Source organism: Tachyglossus aculeatus, chromosome X1 (genome assembly GCF_015852505.1).
Source record: "Tachyglossus aculeatus isolate mTacAcu1 chromosome X1, mTacAcu1.pri, whole genome shotgun sequence".
NCBI classification, from domain to species: domain Eukaryota; kingdom Metazoa; phylum Chordata; class Mammalia; order Monotremata; family Tachyglossidae; genus Tachyglossus; species Tachyglossus aculeatus.
Window position 1 is genome coordinate 84,628,217 of NC_052101.1, and position 15,390 is coordinate 84,643,606.

The window sequence follows — 15,390 nt, forward strand, 5'->3', positions numbered from 1 at the left end:
CCCTGTGCCCAACACCCCATCTGAGAGCTAACCCCCCCCCCCCCATCCTTTCCTCCAGGGTCAGTACCGGGGCCGGCTCTTTGCACACGCCGGCTGGCCACTGTGCCTCGGAGAGCAGGTGGTGGTGCAGCTGGCCTCGCTGGACTGGCGTCTGCTGCGCCCAGGTGATTTCTACCTGCAGTTGGTTCCCTTTCTGCGTCGCCGACCCCGCCTCGTGCTCACTTGCTTGGCACCCAGTGGGCACGGGGCCCGTCAGTTGCCCTTGCCCAAGGCTACGTACTCTGCTGTCTTCACAGGTCCTTGGCTGGGCTCACTCAACGCAGGACAGGCACCAGGGGCAGGAGCCCTGCACTCTTGCCTGCTGGCAGTACCTGATGGGCAGGTGCTACGGGTTCCCTGGGAAGAAGTGCTGAAGCCCTGCTTCTTGGATGAGCCGGGGAGGCACCTGGTAGAGGCACCCAGAGTCTCCCCTGGCACTGCTGCAGGCGCAGTCATGTCCCTTCCTGCCCCTAGTTCCTCCAGCCCCCAGTCTCTCTCAGATGCAGACAGGGACTCTGCCTCAGGGACTCCAAAAAACCCCACCCAACCCCTTCCCAGTTCTGGCCCTGGCCTGGGGAGCCAAAGAGGCTCTAAGGAATCCATCCAGCAAGGGGGCCCCCTGTTATCCACTACCACTGAGACCCCAGCCTCTTCGGTAGACGGCAGAACCGAAATGTCACGGCCTCTGGGAAAGGAGGATGGGTGGGACCCCGAGGGCATCCGGGATGCCGATGCCCCTAGCGCAGGGCCTGTAGGCACCTGTGGCCATGCTTTGGACCGGAGGTTTGCCCTGTGCAGCCTCAGTAATACTGAGAAGAGCCCTGAGGGCAATCTGCCACCCTCAGGAGCAGGCAACGTTGCCCCCACCCACACTATCCCCCCCCGAGGTCTTGAAGCCTCTGCCCATGAGGACTGTGGCCCAGCAGGTCCAGCAGAAGCCCATTCCGGAGCACCCCAAGGGGGCGGGCAGCAGGAACTGTTGGACGTGAACCCCACCAACCCACCCTCTGGGCAGAGAGGCAGCCTCGATCCCAGAGATCCCAACAGATTGTCAGGATCTGGAAGAGTAGCAGAGTTTGGAGAATTGGAGCAGCCCAGCCAGCCTACCCTGGTGATGGCACTGCCCTCAGATGGGGCGGGTGACTCGTCAGGTGAGGGGGCCTTGGGTAGCACAGATCAGCTAGGAAGGGCCTTGCCAACAGCGTGGCAACCACGACACACCGACCCCCAACTGGCCGAACCAAGTAGGCCCCTGGCCCAGAACAGAGAGGAGGACGGGGAGGGGGCCGGACTCCGCCAGCTTGTGGGAGCCCCATCACAGAGAGACTCCAACAGTCCTGGGTGCAAGCAGCAGAGAAGACAGGGCAGCGTGGGTGTGAACCCTGGTAGTGCAGCCCGGGAGTCGGAGAGCCCAGGCATATGTCCCCTGATCCCATCTGGAGCCAGAGGCTGCTCCATCCAACTTCCCAGGAACTTTGAGGATCCAGAGCAGAAGGCAGTGTGTGAAACATCCACTTCCCCAGGTAACGGGGTATAAGGCTGGGCTGTATTTGTTCAGAAATACAAGGACTGCAGAGAGAGGTGGGTGGGGGCAGGAGGCAGGAACAGGGATGGGGCAGAGAGAGGTGGGTTGGGGTAGGAGTTAGGGGCAGGGAAGGGGCTACAGACATAAGTTGGGCCCACAGGGCTGAGCACTTGGAACTCTTCCTCAGGAGCCTGCCCAAGCGGGCCGAGTGAGCAGGCAGAGTTTCCAGTCCCTGACAGCTCCTCCTCAACCGTGTCCATCATGGCCCGGGACCTGCCTGCCGACCTGCTGGCCAGCAGAGTTGCCACTCTGCCAGGTATAGGGAGAGGACTCGGGTGGGATCAGGTGGGCACCAGGACAGTGTGCGCCACAGAGCCTGGAGAAGGGAATGAGGGCAGTGTTTGTATGTGTGTTGGTGGCGGCGGGGGGCAGGGGGGGAGTGGGGGGTTGGGCAATGAGTGGGGATGGGAAGTAGAGAGGGGTTGTGAGAAGGATGGGGAATAGATAGTAGGGTGAATGAGAGATCATGGGAGCAGTAGGGTCATTGAGGGTTGCCTCCCCACAGGGACCCGGGACAAGAGTGGCCGTGCCGTGGTGCTCATCTCTGGGCACAGCCCAGCCTGGAGCAGCCCTCACTGCAGCGCCCATCAACTGGCCCTCCTGCTCCTCTACCTGCACAGCATCCCCAGGTGGTGGCGAGAGGAGGGAGGGCTCCAGGCAGTGTTCAGGAGAGCTGGGAGGGAGGGCCCGTGGGTTGGGGAGGGACAGGGGACGGATCCTCAATCCTCACCCCGCCTTCCTTTGCCCCAGGCCAGAGGTGCAGGAGCTGGGGCTGACTGTGCTGGTGGATGTCCGCCGCCGCTGCCCACCTGGCTCCACCTTCTTTTCTGCACTTGGGCTCCTTCAGGTCAGCCCTACCCAACTCTGCTCCCCTCAGATCTCCAAGCCCCCATTCCCCAATCTCTGCTCTAACACCCTGACCCGCATACTTCCAACTCCCATCCTTCCCCCTGCCCAGGACTCCTGAGCCTCCCTGGCCCCCTGTTTCCAAGCCCCTTGGCCCTTCTTTCTCCTTCACGCCCCTTCTGACCTCCCTAATTGTTCTCCGCCTCTGTCTCGTGAGACTCTGGCTGTCCCTTGAGGTTCTAGGGGTGGGAGCCCAGAGCTGCCGGGTCTGGGTCTTTGCTGAGACTTGGGGTGGTGTTGGACAAGCAGTGGGGCTGGCCTCGCTCCTCCCTCACCCTCTCTAATTCTTTCTGTCCTTGCTGCCGCGGCTGACAGGGTGGGGGTGACATGGAATTTGTTAGGGACTGGTGGGAGTGGGCAGGGATGGGCACTGATGAGGTGGGGGGGTTGGCTGGCAGTTGTGGGCTGGGGCCTGATGAGGAAGTGTAGGGGCCTGGGAGCGGCGGGGCAGACCAGGGGTTGACGGGGTTGAAGCAAAGAGGAGTGGGGAAGAACCAGGGCTGACAAGTGAGGTGCTGTTTTGCAGGAGATGAAAGCTGGCTGTGTGCACAAGGTGCTGCTTCTGGGGGCGATGCAGGGGGACAAGCCCCGTGGCCTGCAGGTACACAGGGAGCAGGGGCTGGGGCCAGGTGTGGGAAGAGGATGGGCATTACGGGATTGGTGCCTAAATATCCACAATGAGGACATTGACCCAGACCTGCCCCCAGGCCCTGGCGCTGGCACTGGCCCGCTGCCACCACCACCACTGCTGCCGCCGCCGGTGCCACCCTTAACTTCTCTCTCCACTTCCAGCTGGAGGTGGTCCCATCCTGCCGGGCCCTGCTCCACTTCATCCCTGGCTCCCAGCTGCCCTTGGAGCTGGATGGGTCCCTCCCCTATGACCACGATGCCTGGCTTCGCTTCCGCACGGTCAGTGGAGGAGGATGGGTGGGAGGGGTGGCCCCTGCTCAAGGCCCACAAGATGTCTTGGGGGGCAATGGGGTGGCAGGCACCCCATCTGTGCCAGGGGATGATGAAAGCCGCTGGGTTCTAGAGGATGTGGAGTGGCAGGGGAGTTGGGGGAAGGTGGAGCTGGGGAATGCTCCTCCTGCCCTTCCGAGCAGACCCCTGCTTGGGCATTCATCAGCCTCAGGGAAGCCCCTGGCCAAGCCCAGGAGGCAGGGAGGGGCGGTGAGGGTTGGGAGGCCCAGCACCTGCTCTGCTCCACATCCCCAGTGCTTGGAGAGCCTGCTGCAGAGCTGCGAGGATGTCTGTGCTCTCCTCCAAAGTACCATCAAGACTGTGGCCGCTGCCCCAGACCCGGAGGGGCCGAGGGTGAGTGTGCCCGTCTGATCCCGCGCCCCCCTCCCTCTCACCCTGCAAGGTGAAGAAGCAGGGAGCAGCCGGGATGGAAACCTTGACCTAGCCTCGACCGAGAGAGCCTAACTAACGGCTCCGGGCTCCTGCTGCCTCGGCAATCTCCCGGGGAGCCGGTTGAGGGAGTGAAATGCCAAGGAGTCCAGGGGAGGAAGCAGTGCTGTGAACCTGGCTGGCCCAGGAGGGAATCTCCAGGCACACTAAAATCTGGCAAGGAAGCTGGGGCTCAGGGACCAGACTGAGCTAGCTGTGGCCACCCTAGGAATGTGGGGTTAAACTGCTCCCCTGCCCCCCACCAAACAAAAGGAGGTCTCCTTCTCTCCAGGGTGCCCTTTACCCCTTCCCTCCGTGCCCCTTGCATATGGTTATCTCAGTAGGCTCGTGTCCATTCTCCCAGCTGGCTCCTCTGTCCATCTCCAGGCAACGGGCCAGCCGCCGTTGGGTCCCCAGGCGCTGATACAGAGAGTGCTGGAAGATCCTCGGCTTGGGCAGCTGCAGAACGAGGGTGGTGCCACATTGGCCCGACTGAAGCGGGGGCATCCCTCTGTAACCCAGAGCCCAGACTACAGGTGGAACACGGGGTGGCACCATACAGTGGGAGGAGGGAATGGAAACATGGGGAGGCACATGGAGGAGGCGTGTGCTTAGTTGGACTTCAGCTTCTCCTCTGGGCCTCACTCTTTGCTCTTCCACCTTCCAAGTTTCTGGGCTTTCCCTGTTCGGTCCCCAGCCTGGGGGCCTCTCTGCTGGGACTGAGTGGTGGGGCCCGGGTTGGGGTCAGGCTTCCCATGAAACGGCCCTGCCTGCTGTGTGCCAGGTCAGCGGTGGACATGGCTACCCAGCTGTATGGCCAGGTGGACGTGCTGCTGCACCAACTAGTTACACTCTGCAATCGACGCCTGCGGGCACTGGAGCTGGCACAGGAGCTTGGAGAGCAGGCAGGCATGTTTGCTGAGGTAGGTTGCCTTCCCCGACAGGGCCCCCTCCTTGGGGTCCTGGCTCAGTTGGCTTCCCCCCAAGAGACTGGACAAACGTCCTGAACACCAGGCCACATACAGGACAGAGCTCTCAGTCGATCGATCAATTAATTAACCAGTGATACTTATTTTTTTAAATGGCATTTGTTAAGTGCTTACTATGTGTCAGGCGCTGGGGTAGATAGAAGCTAATCAGGTTGGACACAGTCCACATCCCGCATGGGGCTCACAATCTTAATTCCCATTTTACAGATGAGGTAACAGGCACAGAGAAGTGAAGTGACTTGCCCAAGATCACCCAGCAGACAAGTGGCAGAGTCAGAATTAGAACCCTGGTCCTCTGACTCACAGAGCCGTGCTCTTTCCACTAGGCCACACTGCTTCTTTTGACCACTTACTGTGTGCAGAGCCCTGTACGAAGCACTTGGAAGAGCCCAGGCGTTGGTAGACACGATCCCCGTTCTAAAGGAGTTTTCAGTGTAGCTGGAACCGGGAGGCAGGGTGGACAAGACCTGGGGCCGGCTGGATGCAGGTTTCTGGCCTGGGCAGTGGGATAGGCCAGGCTGAGGTCTGACCCCTCGCCCCGCCAAAAGGCCACTTGTTCTTCTGGCCTCTCAAGCCCAGAAATGGCTCTCTGGACACCTGGTGGCTCTGCAGGTGAGCAGCTGGGGAGCAGAACCAAGCAACTCCAGGTACAAGAGGCAACTGAATATAAGGACATGTACCTAATTGCTGTGGGGATGGGGTGGGGTGAGTATAAGTGCTTAGGAGGGTAAGGACTCAAGCACATAGGTGATGCAATAGGGAAGATGAGAGGATTAGTCAGGGAAGGCTTTCTGGAGGTGATGTGATTTTAGTAGGACTTTGAAGGACAACAGGCCTGTTCCTGTACTAAAGCCTGCCCTTTGAAATCCTGCCTTTTCTGACTCCTTTATCAGGCAATCAGTAGTGTTTATTGAGTGCTTATTCTGGACAAAGCACCGTACTAAATGCTTGGGAGAGTACAATAGAATTAATAGGCATGAGCTCTGCCCTCAAGGAGCTAGAGTAACCTTCTGGTTGCTGTGGATTTGCTGTGGATTTAAATGCTTTAAATGCCTCTAATCCCAGCTCCACCACTTGTCTGCAGTGGGACTTTAGATGAGTCACTTAACTTCTCTGTGCCTCGGCTACCTCATCTGTAAAATGGGAATTAAGACTGTGGGCCCCATGTGGGACACGGACTGTGTACAATCTGATTAGCTTGCATCTACCTCAGCGTTCGGTACGGCGCCTGGCACATAGATCTTAACAAATCCAGTTTAAAAAAAAGTTCATAGTCGAGGCAGAAGGGAGGGAGAATAGGGTGGGGAGATGAGAGGTTAGTCAGGGAAGACTTCCTGGAGGAGATGTGATTTTAGTAGGGCTTTGAAGGTGGTGAGAGTGGCGGGCTGTCATATATGAAGTGGGAGGGAGTTCCAGGCAGGAGGGAGGGCGTGAACAAGGGGTTGGCAACGAGAGAGATGAGATCGAGGCAGAGAGAGAGTAGGTTGTTAGAGCAGCAAAGTGTGTGGCCTGGATTGTAGTGGGAGAGGAGTGAGATTAGGTAAGAGGAGGAGAGCTAATCGGGTGCTTTAAAGCCAATGGTGAGGAGTTTCTGCTTGACGTGGAGATGGATGGGCAACCTCTGAGGATTTTGGAGGAATGGGGAGACGGCACATTACGATTTTTTAGGAAAATGATCCAAGCAACGGAGTGAAGTATGGACTGGAGGGGGCAGAGGCTGGAGGCAGGGAGGTCAGTCTGATGCAGCAGTCAGGATGGGAGTCTTATGGAGATGGGTGAATGGTTCCATTCCTCAATCCTCCCTCTTGGCTAGTTCCAGTTCTCCCCCAACCTCCTTCAAGCCACCTTGCTACTTCCTGTGCCCCTCACTACCCTCACTGAAAAAAGGTAGTGTCCACAGGCCGCTGGACAGATTCCCACTTCTCTGGAGTTGCCTGGTTCTGTTTCCCAGCTGCCCACCTGCAGAGCCACCAGGTGTCCAGGGAGCCATTTTGGGGCTTCAGAGGCCAGAAGAACAAGTGACCTTTTTTTTGGGCGGGGGGGGGGGGGGGGGGAGGCGGTGTCAGACCTCGGCCTGGCCTATCCCATTGCCCAGTCCAGAAACCTGTACCCAAACGGCCCCAGGTGTTGTCCACCCTGTCTCCCTGTTCCACAAGGGCCCGTCCCATTTGCTTCACTGCTCCCCGCTGGGACTCATGGTCCTTCGGCTCCTTGTCCTCCCGCCTGCTCCCCCAGGCCCACCTCAGTTCTCTTGCCTCCCATCAGGTGAGCTCCTGGATAGAGCAGGTGGGCTGGCCGTGGCTGGACAAGCTGCCCAGGGATGAGGAGATGCTGCTGAAAGCCCAGGACACCTTCTGGGAGCTGGACCAGGCTGCTCAGGTAGGGGACAAGGGACCAAACCAAGTCAACAGGGAGGCAGAGGGAAGGGACCCATCAGGTTGGGGGAGGGGACGGGGTAAGGAGGGGGTGAGGAAAGTCCTGGGAGGGAGCAGTGGGGTATAGAGGGCGTTGAAACCCTCGGGTCATGTGGTGAGGTGGGATGGGGGCCGGGCACCGAACAGCAGGTTGGCACTTATCCGAGTGTCTGTCCCTTGGCAGCTGAGTGAGTCCAGCAGGGTAGAGGCCAAAGGGCAGGATGTGGAAGTGGACAGTATACCGGGGCGGGTGCAGGGAGAGGAAAATGTGTGGGTGTAAAGCTCCCCGTGCCCTCATCCTGTCCCTGGCCCTCACCCTTGCCCTCACCCTCTCCCTCACAGAAACACTGTGGCCCAGCTGAGGCAGCCCTGGCCCAACTGTCTAAGTGGGAGACAAGCGAGCTCGGTGAGTTGGGGGCCCCTGGTGCCCGTCTCCTCTCCCTGCGGACTCAGCAGAGTGACTTTATGGGAGCCTTGAATCAGCAAAGGCAGCGACTAGGAGACGCAGTGCGGTTCTTCCACCTCCTGGACTGGGTGAGTGAAGAAGGGACCTAGGACTGGGCCCACCCACCCACTCAGTGCCCAGAGCCCACCTCACCCTGGGGATATGCAGTAGGTCCAGGGAAAGAGAGGGGCACAAGTAACTGTGGCTCAGTCTTTGGTGCCTGGCCTGTCAAAATCTCCCTCTGGATCCGAGCCCTTTCCCCACTTCCCCTCTCGCCAGTCTGCTATTGGAATGCTAAAGAGGCAATTCCACCCTGTGCCTGCCCCTTCCAGCCCTTCTCCTCCCCTATTCACATGGCGTGGACACACTCCTCAGTCCCCTCCCATTGGGCCTCTCAGCTCCCTGAGTCCCATAGTGCTGCTGCCTGCCACCTGCTAGGTGGGCAGCTATTCTGCCAATCCCTCCAGCCTGACCACCCCTTTCTGTTCGGTGAGTATTCTCGAGATGACAGAGTAGCCACTCTGGCAGGCAGAGATTGAGCACTGTGCCTTAGGGTGGGGAGGGTGTCTGGCATCCCTTGGGTGCTGGCTTTTGCGGGTCTAGAGAGGCCCTGTCGGGGGTGATGATGATAATAACAATACTACTAATAATAGTTGTGGTGTTTATTAAGCGCTTACTCTGTACTGAGCTCCGGTATAGATACAAGATTATTAAGGTCCCATATGGGACTCACAGTCTGAGTAGGAGGGAGAACAGGCATTTAGGGTGTTTAGGGGAGGCCCGAAGAAGGGAGTTCCTGCCGCCTCCTCTCCCAGTTCAACCTGCCCTCCCTTCCTTCCCCCTGCCTCCTTCCCCCTTAGGGCCCAGGGCATGGGAGAGACTCACATGCCTCTCCATCTAGGACCGGTTCAGAAGCCCCGAACAGCCAATGGCTTCAGAGTGTGGGAGAAGTGGGGGCAAGCTGGAGGGGATCAGAGAATGGGGCTAGGGCAGCAGGACATAGTGTTGGGCTGATAGTTGGCCCCTGTCTTCAAAGGGTTGGGGGTAATGATAGTAATAATGATTGCATTTATTAAGTGCTTACTATGTGCAAAGTACTGTTCTAAGCGCTGGGGAGGTTACAAGGTGATCAGGTTGTCCCACAGGGGGCGCTCACTCTTAATCCCCATTTTACAGATGAGGGAACTGAGGCACAGAGAAGTTAAGTGACTTGCCCAAGATCACACAGCTGACAATTGGCGGAGCTGGGATTCGAACCCATGAACTCTAAAGCCCGTGCTCTTTCCACTGAGCCACGCTGGTAGACCATGGGAGGGAGCCGTAATGACGGGTGTCCCTCTCTGTCTCCGGGCCTCTCCACCTTTCAGTTGGCAGTGGGACATGGGGCTTGGAGGGTGCGGGTGTAGGGAGAGGGGAGGGAAGGGAAGGATGAGGGTTCCCCCCAGAATCCAGACCCACCCATGATGCCCACCTCTCTGGCATTGCAGGCACTGGCATGGGCACAGGAGGGCCAGAGGGCCCTTGCCGGGCTCAGCGGAGAGGATCCTGGATCTACATCTGAGCTGTTAGCTGGGCAGGGTGCCCAGTGCCCCACCCCTGGCCCAGCTCACTTCCATGAGATGAAAGCACTGGCTGGCCAGCTGGGTTCTGGGCATGCCCTCCAGCAGTGCCATGTTGCCTGGACAAAGTGCCAGGACACCCAGGTGGCACTGGAGGCTGCACTCAAAGCCCAGCAGGTCGTGCCCAAGAGTGACGGGCCCCATGGGGATCCGCACAGTACCAGCGGTGGTGGCGGCAGCAGCAGCAGCAGCAGCAACAGCTCTATGGGCTCCATTTCCTGCCTCCTGGGTGGGGAGGGCAAGGAGAGCCAGTTCACTGGCTCAGCTGGGGTTCCATGGTGCCCAGGGAAATTGCCCTTAAAGAAGACACAGAGCTTCGATCTGGCACTGAGGGAGAAGCCCCAGGGCAGATGTCATCGGACCTTGAGTGAGCCTGTCCATCACGGCAACGTGGGGGTCGCCATCCGGGGGTTGGAGGTCAGCACCACCTGGCTGGCCCATCCACCCCCCTCTGAGCCTCCTGACACCAACAGAGCACCCCCCGGGGGCACCACTTCCAAGACCAAGAACCCTGGCAGGTAAAATTGGCATCAGAACAATGTGAGACTGCGGATTTCCGCCTGGCGGGGGGGGGGGAGGGGTGGGCAGGAAGCGGTTTGGTTTGGTTTGAACCGGGTCCTGGATCTTGCTGGGTTCTGGGAGGGCCAAGTGATCCACCCCGGGACCGAGGACCCTACCGAGAGTGGGCCCGATCCTCTAGGCGGGAGCTGCAGGCGGGACAGCCACTGAGCTCAGGGAGGGAAATGGTAAGCCAAGGACTTACCGGCTCATCACTTCCATCACCTGGTGGTGCACTGGCCCTCAGACCCCTGTGGCCCCATACTCCTGGTTGCCCCTTTGCCCCCTGTTCTCCAGTGTCCTCCAAGGGTCCCCATGCCCACCTGTCCTCTCTGTGTACCTCTGTCCCTGCCTAGGCTTCAGCTGATTCTGGAGGAGATGGTGGCAACAGAACGGGAGTATGTGTCAGCCCTGGAGTACACGGTGCGGAATTATGTACCCGAACTGGAGCGGCCAGACTTGCCCCAGCCACTGCGGGGCCAGCGTGCCCGCCTCTTTGGCAATCTGGAGAAACTGAGCGATTTCCACCGCCACTTCTTCCTGCGGGAGCTGGAGAGCTGTGCTCAGCATCCCCTACGAGTTGCCAATGCCTTCCTGCGTCATGTAAGGCCCCTCCCCTGTCTCCCCCTTAGCCTGTCCTCCCTTGGGCCCAACCCAGCACTCAGGACCCTCTGCACATTGCCCGTGTTTTCTGTGCTGCCTAAGGGCTCCATCTTGACTCTGCCCAGCAGTCAATCCTAGCTGGGCATCACCCTTCTTTCTTGCACCCTGTGAGCGTGCCAGCATGTCCCATCTCACCCCAGGCAACCATCTGGCGACTTCTGACCTTCCCCACCCACCCCACCACTCCTTTCACTTCCTCTCCCCCTTCCCCTCCCTGATTCCCCCTTCCCCTCCCTGATTCCCCCTTCCCCAACTACCCCGGCCACAACCTCCACCCCAACCTCTGCACTCTTCCTCTTTCCATCAACAGTTGGGATGAGGGGGGTGGTTGAGGTGGCAACCCAGGGTCTCACCCTGTCCATCTGTGTCCACAGTGGGAGCAGTTTGGGATGTATGCACTATACACCAAGAACAAACCCAAGTCAGATGTGCTGATGGCCAGTCACGGCAATGCCTTCTTCAAGGTACCTTTGCCTGGCGGGGAGGGTGGCTGGGGGTGGGGGTCGGATGGGGCGGGTTCTGGAGCATTGTGGGGCGAGGAGGGGGTGGGGGCGCATCCTCCAGCACCCTAACTCTCTCGGTAACTTTCCGCCCCATCCCCAGAAAAAGCAGCAACAGCTCGGGGACCGCTTGGACTTGGCCTCTTACCTGTTGAAGCCAATTCAACGCATGAGCAAGTACGCGCTGCTGTTGAGAGAGCTGGCCCGGGCCTGCGGAGAGGGACGAGCGCAGGGGCTGGAGCCAGAGGCAGGGGCAGGGCCCAAGTCCATCTGGGGATGCAAGGATAAACTGGCCGCTCTGCAGGCTGCCCATGACCTCGTCCGATTCCAGTTACGTCATGGCAATGACCTTCTGGCTATGGATGCCATCAGTGGCTGTGACGTGAGTCACTGGGAGAGGGGGAGAGGGAGGGAGGAAGGGAGAGGAAGGAAGGGAAGGAGGGAGGGAGGGAGGAAGGGTAAACAAGCACCATCAGCAGCATGATGGCAAAGACCAGGATGGGCCCACTGTCCCTGGGATGGTTCCAGCTGAGGTGCTCAGGCCCCCGAGCACCCGGAGAAGATGGGCTCCCTCGGGACGGACCAGCCTGTGACACAGGATTGTACCTCAGGGACGGAAATATGCTCCTGTGGTGTTGAAAACCCATCAACTTTCCAATCTGGTCTTGGCAGATTCCTTGGCCCTCTCGGGCATCTCTCTGTGCCCAAGTACTCTGGAGCATTCTTGAGCCTTTAGAACAACCACCAAGATCCCTGGGGAATCCCCAGACTGCTTCGTCTCCCTAAAGCCCTTGTTTGGGCCCTGGATGCCGAACAGTCTGGATTTACGGGGTCTGCTGGATACCCCCAGGGCAGGGGGTGTGACCTGAGGTAGGCCAACTCTGACTTGAACCCAGCAGTTCAGGCAGGATTGGCCTCTTTCCTGGCCCTGGTGGGGTCGGGGGGGAGAGGGTGGTCAGGGCAGTGATGGCTGTAGGCCTATGGCTGACCACCCCTGGGCCCGGCCCCGGCAGGTGAACCTGAAAGAGCAGGGGCAGCTGCTGCGCCAGGATGAGTTCACCATCTGGGGGGGCCGCCGGAAGTGCCAACGTCGGGTCTTCCTCTTTGAGGAGCTCGTGCTCTTTAGCAAACCACGCCGCGCCCCAGCGGGCACCGAAGCCTTTGCCTACAAGCGTTCTTTCAAGGTGAGAACCTTCCAGCCCTAGTCCTGTCTTGGCGTTCCTGACCCAAACAATCAATCAATCGTATTTATGGAGTGCTTACTGTGTGCAAAGCACTGTGTTAAGCACTTGGGAAAGTACAATATAACAATATAACAGACACATTCCCTGCCCACAATGGGCTTACAGTTTAGGGCCCAAGACCCTGCCCCCACCTCTGGCTAGGCCCTTCATAATAACCACTGTGGCATTTGGTCGGTGCTTACCATGGGCCAAGCACTGGACTAAGCCCTGGGATAGAAGCAAGTAGTTCAGGCATAGGCCTTGTCCTACCTGGGACTCTCAAGCTAAGTGGGGAGGGGGAACAGGTATTTTTACCCCCATGATACAGATGAGGAAACAGGCCCAGGGAAGTTCAGTGACTTGTCCAAAATCACACAGCAGCCCAAGTGATGGAGCCAGGATGAGAACCCAGATCTCCGCCTCTGTCCCTGTACTCTGTCCCTTGAGATTCCATCTCTAACCTCTGCTCTCCCCCGCCATCTTACCCCTACAGACGGCCGACATTGGTCTGACAGAGAGCGCGGGGGACAGCGGCCTGCGCTTCGAAATCTGGTTCCGCCGCCGCAAAGCCAGCGACACATTTGTGCTGCAGGCAGCCAGTGCCGACATCAAGCAGGCCTGGACCACGGACATCTCCAGTCTCCTCTGGAGGCAGGCTGTCCGCAACAAAGGTACCCGCTTCCCCATCAATCAGTCAATCAATCAGTCAGTCGATCAGTGGTATTTACTGAGTATTTACTCTGTGCAGAGCACAGGACTAAGCGCCTGGAAGAGTGCTGGAGAGTCAGTAGACCCATTCCCTGTCCTCAAGGAGCCTTCTTCCTTTCCCTGCCACCTTCAGTGAAGGCCCCTAAATTCCACACACACCACGTTTCCCTCTTTGAGCCCGAAGCCCTGAATCCTCAACAGGCCTAGTGCAGGCACTCCCAGCCTAGCCCCAAGCCAGCCCCTTCCTCCTCCCCCAGAGCTGCGAATGGCCGAGATGGTGTCCATGGGCGTGGGAAACAAGCCCTTCCTGGACATCACACCCAGCGAGGCGGCCATCTGTGACCGGTCTGTAGACTACATCATGAAGGGCCGAGGTGAGGGGGAGTTGGTGGGCTAAGATCAGTGAGCAGAGGAGGAAACAAGAGAGCCTTCTTCCCCTCCTCCTGCCCTCCGCTCTCTGCCTCCTGCCCACCCAATAGGGCCTGAACTGTTGGGTACTGTATCATTTCCAGGTGCACGGACAAGGGCATCCATTGCAGTGTCCCTGTTTGATCACTCCAGCCCTTACCCGGGAGCCCCATCCTCTCTGCCCACCAGTCCATCCTCGTGCTCCCTCCTGGGGCCCCTTAACCTCCATCTGAGTGGAGACCCTGCCCTCCTGGCCCTCGGGCGTCCCCTCTGCTCCGCTGCCTGCCTGGAGGAGGATGAGATGGAGCCTGCGACAGAGATTGGCGGCCAGCCCTCCCTGAGTGTGTACCTCTGGGAGCGGGGAGTGGGAAGTGGTCGGGGGAGGAATTATGGGGAATAGGCTGGGAGTTGGGGGTGGGGGGGAAAGGCGTGGAGCCAGCCTGTGCCCACGTTGACCTCAAATCTCTCCACTTTGCTCTCCTCCACCCTCCCGCCCCCCGCCCAGCTCTTGAGGGCTTTGAGATTTCATCCCAGTCCCCATCGGCCAGTGGCTCCACTGGCTCTGAGAGCAGCTGTGTGCCTGGCCTGCCCTTGGGCAGCAGCTGTGAGGAGCAGCTGACTTCCCAGCCAGAGAGCAGATCTTCCTGCAGCCACAGCCAGTACATCTCTGCGGTGAGAATCCCCAGGCTGCCCTCTCCGGGCGCTTCTCCCCCTTCCCAGTCCCAGACTCCCCTGCTCCAGGCCCTCCCCCCTCACCTCGGCCCCCGCTTTCTCCAGGGCCTCGGAGCTCCATCGGGGACTCCTTAACAAGGGCCAGGTCCCTTGCCAGGCCCAGGGACCCCGGGAACACCCATCGTTGTTCCTGGGGGACACTGCAAGAAGCCAACCTGGCTCCTATATGAGGGCTGCTGGTGGAGAACGCAGAGGGAGGGATTGGGGATGGAGGCCAAGGGTGTGGTCGTGACAGTGCCTGGGGCTGTTGCAGGTGTGAACTTGGCCTCTGCTGGCTTAAATGGGAATCCTGGGTCCTGGCTGCCGGTGGCCTTGCAGAAAGGAGACCCCTCCCAAGATCTGCTCTGCTGTGGGGGCAGAGTGTCCCAGCCTAGGAAAGGTGCCCACTCCCCTCTGATTTCCCTGCCCTAGGGCAAAATGTTTCTCCACTGCTTGTTCGCTGTTGCCCTTGGTTATCCTGTTTTGATGTCCTGTTTTTGATGTTTTGAGCAGCCAGGTGGCCCCGGAGCTCCGTCCCTGCTGGGGAGGGTCCATTTCACTGTCACCGAGTATGGGGAGGGAAGGGGGAAGGGAGAGGGAGAGGCCAAACTTGTGAGCCCTGCCCTGGGACCAAAGACGTGTGCTGGACAAGTTGGGGGAATGAGAGCTCCCCAGGTCAGAGAGCCTGTCCATCAGTCAATAGGCAGGCAGAGAAGTCCAGCCCCACCTCTACTTAGAGCAGAAGAGAAGGGTATTGAGTTTCTAAGTGGGGCAGGGAACAGCTTACACAGAGTAGTCAGTGGCATTGGGCAGCTGGCCAGGGTCTGGTTGGCTGACAGACCCTTCTCCCTGCTGACCTGGTCAGTTCTTGCCCCACCCCGGGAAGGGAGGCGCAGCCTTACCTCTGGGTCCTAGCTTAAGCCCGCACTCTGTGATACAGCCTTCCCTCCCAGTCCCACTCCCACTCCCAAAGAATCCGGTTCCTGCCCTGCCCAGGTTTCTTAGTGCTCCTGGGGGACCCCTTCCCACAGTGTTTCTTTTTTTTTTCGTGGTGCATTACCATTCCATTTTCTTTGCCTCTTCCTCCCTCTGGAAGGAAAGGAAGAGAAGGGTGGAGTTGCCGAGGGGGGTTCCGGGTAAGCGGAAGGGCCAGGATGAGGCTACTGTTCCTTCTGGGTTCCTGGGGGCCTTCTTCCTCGACCTATCTTGCCCTGATAGGGTCTGTTTGGGCGA

At 59.2% G+C, this 15,390-nt stretch overlaps 1 protein-coding gene across 1 annotated transcript; it reads left to right on the top strand.

Moving 5' to 3' along the window:
• The first annotated feature begins 428 nt into the window (after positions 1 to 428).
• PLEKHG4 (pleckstrin homology and RhoGEF domain containing G4) lies at positions 429 to 15,372 on the top strand. Its single transcript, XM_038772718.1, has 21 exons — positions 429 to 1,562; positions 1,752 to 1,880; positions 2,130 to 2,253; positions 2,375 to 2,471; positions 3,057 to 3,131; positions 3,323 to 3,439; positions 3,746 to 3,844; positions 4,307 to 4,455; positions 4,704 to 4,842; positions 7,174 to 7,287; positions 7,665 to 7,856; positions 9,255 to 9,904; positions 10,301 to 10,547; positions 10,982 to 11,071; positions 11,211 to 11,489; positions 12,121 to 12,291; positions 12,824 to 13,001; positions 13,296 to 13,412; positions 13,551 to 13,787; positions 13,952 to 14,118; positions 14,432 to 15,372. The coding sequence occupies exons 1-21, from the start codon at positions 494 to 496 to the stop codon at positions 14,435 to 14,437; spliced, it is 4,446 nt and encodes a 1,481-aa protein (XP_038628646.1). The 5' UTR covers positions 429 to 493; the 3' UTR covers positions 14,438 to 15,372.
• The last annotated feature ends 18 nt before the right edge of the window (positions 15,373 to 15,390 follow it).